The sequence below is a fragment of the Zerene cesonia genome, chromosome 3, assembly GCF_012273895.1.
Source record: "Zerene cesonia ecotype Mississippi chromosome 3, Zerene_cesonia_1.1, whole genome shotgun sequence".
NCBI lineage: Eukaryota > Metazoa > Arthropoda > Insecta > Lepidoptera > Pieridae > Zerene > Zerene cesonia.
The window spans coordinates 484,499-488,786 of NC_052104.1; the positions used below are offsets into that span (position 1 = coordinate 484,499).

Genomic DNA, 4,288 nt, shown 5'->3' on the forward strand with positions numbered 1-4,288 from the left:
CGCCTGCAACACACCTGTGCACTGGCCAGTTTCGCTTTTTTTTATTGTGCGCCCGTTCACGTGTTGTATTGGTTAGACAGAGTTGTTTTTTTTTGGCATAACTATTTGCCAGTGTAAATAAAGTGTGGGAAATGGAGTTTTTTGAGCTTATAAATTGGATTGTTTAAATGGTAAGAGCGTCTATGATAAGTTTCGTTTCGTTTCGTCGATTGGGAAGGGAACTATGGTATGATAAAAAAACGTCGAAAACTGATTATAATATGGAGTTGTGAAAGTCGCAAATGTAACCAATACATGTTCGACCGCATTGATTCAAGAATGACATGAGTAGCATTAAATTAATAAATGACGAACATACTTATTACTTAAAATTAACTAGCCAGAGCCCGCGGCTTAACTCGCATGGTTATCACTAAAAAGCACCTATCTACTAACTCAGATATATAACACCAAATTGCATACCGATCCGATCTGCTGTTTTCGTATGAAAGAGTAATATAAGCATAATAACAGGGTACGGGGTGACGCACCAGTGTCCAGGTTGAGCACGGTGACCTGCTCCAGTATCTCGATGTCGGAGAGCTGGCGGCCCGAGGCGGCGCGCGCGCGCAGGCCCTCGCCCGGCGCTTCGCCCTCCGCCGGCGAGTCGCCCGCGGAGCGCCGCCGCGCGCGGCTGCCTTCGCCCCGCCTGCTCGGTTGGATGCGGATAAATAGATATATATTACGAGTATGGATTTAGTCGTCTTCTGGGCATATATACAGACTAGGCGACTCCTATACTACTGGAGTCTTAAATTAAATATTAATGCAATTAATTCAATTAATATTTAATAGTTTCGCAAATAAGGAAATTATTCCACTTTGACTAAATTAATTAGATGTACAAAGTTCGAACAAAATATTATGTCCAATTAAAGTGGGTCTAAATAGAGTCTAAAGGAGTCCATTTCATACAATACAGTACAGCTATTGAAAGCGTGTTAAAATCCTATTTAATTTATCAGAACAATACTCAATTAGCACATTGCTATATGTTGTACGTGGCAAAGCTTAAGCGATCAAAAAAATTTAAAAATAAGCCTACTCTCACTCTGTAGCTTATTAACTGTCCCCAGACTAAAATCAGATCAGATCAGAACTATATCGTTACGATGCGACGTGGAAAAAAAAATAAAACTAAAGGAAGACAGAATTTTCATGATCAAATCACTACTTTCGAAAGAGTTCGTACCGAGTCGTGGAGCCCAGGCTGGCCGTACCGCTGTGCGTACGCGCACCCGCACGCGTATCTTCATTGCGACCGCATTCACCTATAAAGTTATAATCTAACTAGGTAAATACATCTAATCTTAAATTTTATTTAATATTAGCAAATTAATTTATACATGCCTTAAATCTTCAATTTAAAGACAATTCGGTAATGCAAAATAATGAGGAGAAAAAAAAACCACTTCAATATCATCTTAGGTACCAATTCAGAGACCCTTGCACGACTTGACCTCTCGATTCCACTTGATTTGGTGATAAAGACCAGCGAAATAAAATGGCATTTGCCTCGTACTCTCTCTTCAATAATACATGAATTTTTTGTAAATCCTTTTCTGATTTACGTTACCATTAATAGTCCCAGTGAGGTCAGCGTGCGTGTGCGCGTGTGCGTGCGCGTGCGCGTGCGCGTGTGCGCGCGCGGGCGGCGGCGCGGGCGACGACCACGTGTCGCCCAGGGACATGTCGCTTGCTAGATATGTTATATAAAATCAGTCAATCAATCAATCAAAAACTCTCTATTGTGCACCTTTACAAGAGAGTACAAACCAGAGATAAATTAAATCAGAAGTATGAAGAGCGCAACAGGCAAAACATTGCTATAGTTAATTAATCGATCTAATATAAGCTGTTTCCCGCCGATTCACATACACATAACCAAGGGCAAAAACTTTTTTGATGATTTAAAAAGAAATCAGCTCGTATCTTCTACTGTTTCACTCCTAATTTCAACGATACGTAATAGACTGATAGACAAACAGACTTGCATTCAAAATTATTATTATCATATCATACATAATGTATGGATTATAAAAATATTTAATCGTTTTTAGGAAATAAACTCAAAGATTACTGAATACTGAATCAGTTTAAAAAAAATCTTCACCAGGCAACATTACTACTCAATGATTGGCAATTATAATTTGTTAAACACTCACCATATTTAGAATGTGAGAGTTCTAACGAGTCTTGAAACTCTCTCGTGAGCGATTCGATGGTGCTCGCCGGACTGGGCAGGGCCATGCTCTGACTCAAGGTGCTTACTTGAGCCGCCTGCGAATGAATGAATGAATTAATGAATGAGTGAATGAATTAACGAATGACAAAACGTTTTTACGTTGTCTATGTAATTATAGCATTATATTTTATTTACCACTAATAAAAATATCCCATATTGTTAAAAATTACAAAATAAAAATTTAATGACTGGTGAACCAAAAATTACACTGAACTAGACTTTTATTTGTTGTAAGTTATGTTTAGAGGTATCTCAGTGATTCTTTTTGTATCCAATCAAATTGGAACATCATGTTTTCAACACAATATCCAATTAGTATAATTTATTTATTTATTTTTAAAAAGGTACCTTACAGCTAAACATACAATAAATAGTTCCTTTTACAAATATGTACGCCAATAACAAGGTACACCATTAACTATTCAATACAGTGTGTGAACAAAACGAAAAAACAATAAACAACTAAAATAATAATTTTGATTTTTTTTATTTTTCTGCTTTCAATAATGCCGTGGATTATATCCGTATATATGCCGTGGATTTAATGCATTAGAACCCACACTTATAGGCCATATTGTCCCCTTAAGTGACACATAAAGTGTGTTTCGCACCTCCACCCGCAGCGAGTCGAGGTGCGGCTTGCGCGAGGCGCCGAGTGTGTGCGCGTGCGCAGGCGCAGGTGTAGGTGCGTGCGCGGGTGCGTGCGCAAGTGCGTGCGCGGGTGCGGGCGCGGGCTGCGAGCACACGCTCACGTCGTCCCCCTCAGCCGTGGACAGTGTCTGCGAGCCGTGCAACTTGTCTGTGAAACATTCAGCCCACTGTCAAAATTACAATACTGGCCTTCTTAAAATGCGTCCATGAAATTTTAAATCCCGTTTAATTTTTTTAGGAACATTCTGTCTTCCCATAAAAAAAGTATCGAAAATTTATTCATACACGAAGGGACTATTATACGCTAACATAGTTAAAAACCATCAAATATAATGAAAACAAAGTTCAGGGGGGTGTTACCTAGACGTCTTCCTCTTCCAGCGTGTGAAAGAGATGGCGCTAGACAACCTATATAGTTGTCTCTTTCCCACGCTGCAATAAGTGCTATAAGACGTTACGGCAACTCTATGAAATCTCGAAACGAGCAAAAAATAACTAACTGCGTTTCTTCTTCCTGGGCGGCGCGACCGGCCCCGGCAGGTGGGTGTGGCTGACGGCCACGATGGCGGCGCCGCCCCCTCTCTGTTTCAGACTGTTCGCTTTTGTGCTCGCTATCACGTCCGGCTCGGCCATCGCTAATACTGTTGATATCAGAATCCGTTCAGATGAGAATTAATTATATTTATGAAACATATTTTATAATGTAAATATTAGTTTAATGAGAATTAATTATAATTATATTCACATTATATAGTTAAATAAAAAAAGAATCATCAAAATCGGTTCACCGAGTCGAAAAAGGTAAAAAACACAAAAAAATACAGTGGAACTAAGAACGTCTTCCTTTTCCATGGTCGGTTAAGAACGACATGTGACATCTGCCAACCTGCATACTTAACCCTCATAGGAGGCCTGTCTCCCAGCAGTGGGAATATAATATATGGGCTGATGATGAAACAAACTTTCACCAAAAAACTAACGAAATTTCACCGGTACATAGTTTAATTCTCTGAAGAATTTATTCATAAGTATAGATTCGTGCTTTAAATCAACTAATTTTTAAACAAAGTCACTCGAAATATGTATCTGTTTTTTTTTCGACATCTAAACCAAAAAATATAGATTTTAAGATTTGGTAAATAAGAAACATTCAAATCACTAGCTCCAATTTTGTTAACTTTTTAAATTCAATTTAATGACAAAAACCGATCGTAATTTGGAAATAAAAAACTTAAAAATACAGTTTCAGCAAGAGATAACAACACAAAGCAAAATTCTTGCATGACATTAACTGAGTCAGTCCCTTTTGTCTGTAATAAACAAGCCGCACAGTAAACTATTTTTACTTTCGTT

General features: G+C 38.5%; 1 protein-coding gene across 1 annotated transcript in view; it reads right to left on the reverse strand.

The window, feature by feature from the left end:
* Positions 1–4,288, reverse strand: part of LOC119838991 (WD repeat-containing protein 44) — a 22,060-nt gene that overhangs the window by 11,542 nt on the left and 6,230 nt on the right. Inside the window, exons 6-11 of the mRNA XM_038365162.1 lie at positions 3,436–3,576; positions 2,896–3,083; positions 2,205–2,319; positions 1,616–1,738; positions 1,232–1,310; positions 449–688 (exon numbers count right to left, since the gene is read on the reverse strand). Of these exons, the coding sequence (XP_038221090.1) occupies positions 449–688; positions 1,232–1,310; positions 1,616–1,738; positions 2,205–2,319; positions 2,896–3,083; positions 3,436–3,576 (886 nt within the window). The remainder of the gene's footprint in view (positions 1–448; positions 689–1,231; positions 1,311–1,615; positions 1,739–2,204; positions 2,320–2,895; positions 3,084–3,435; positions 3,577–4,288) is intronic.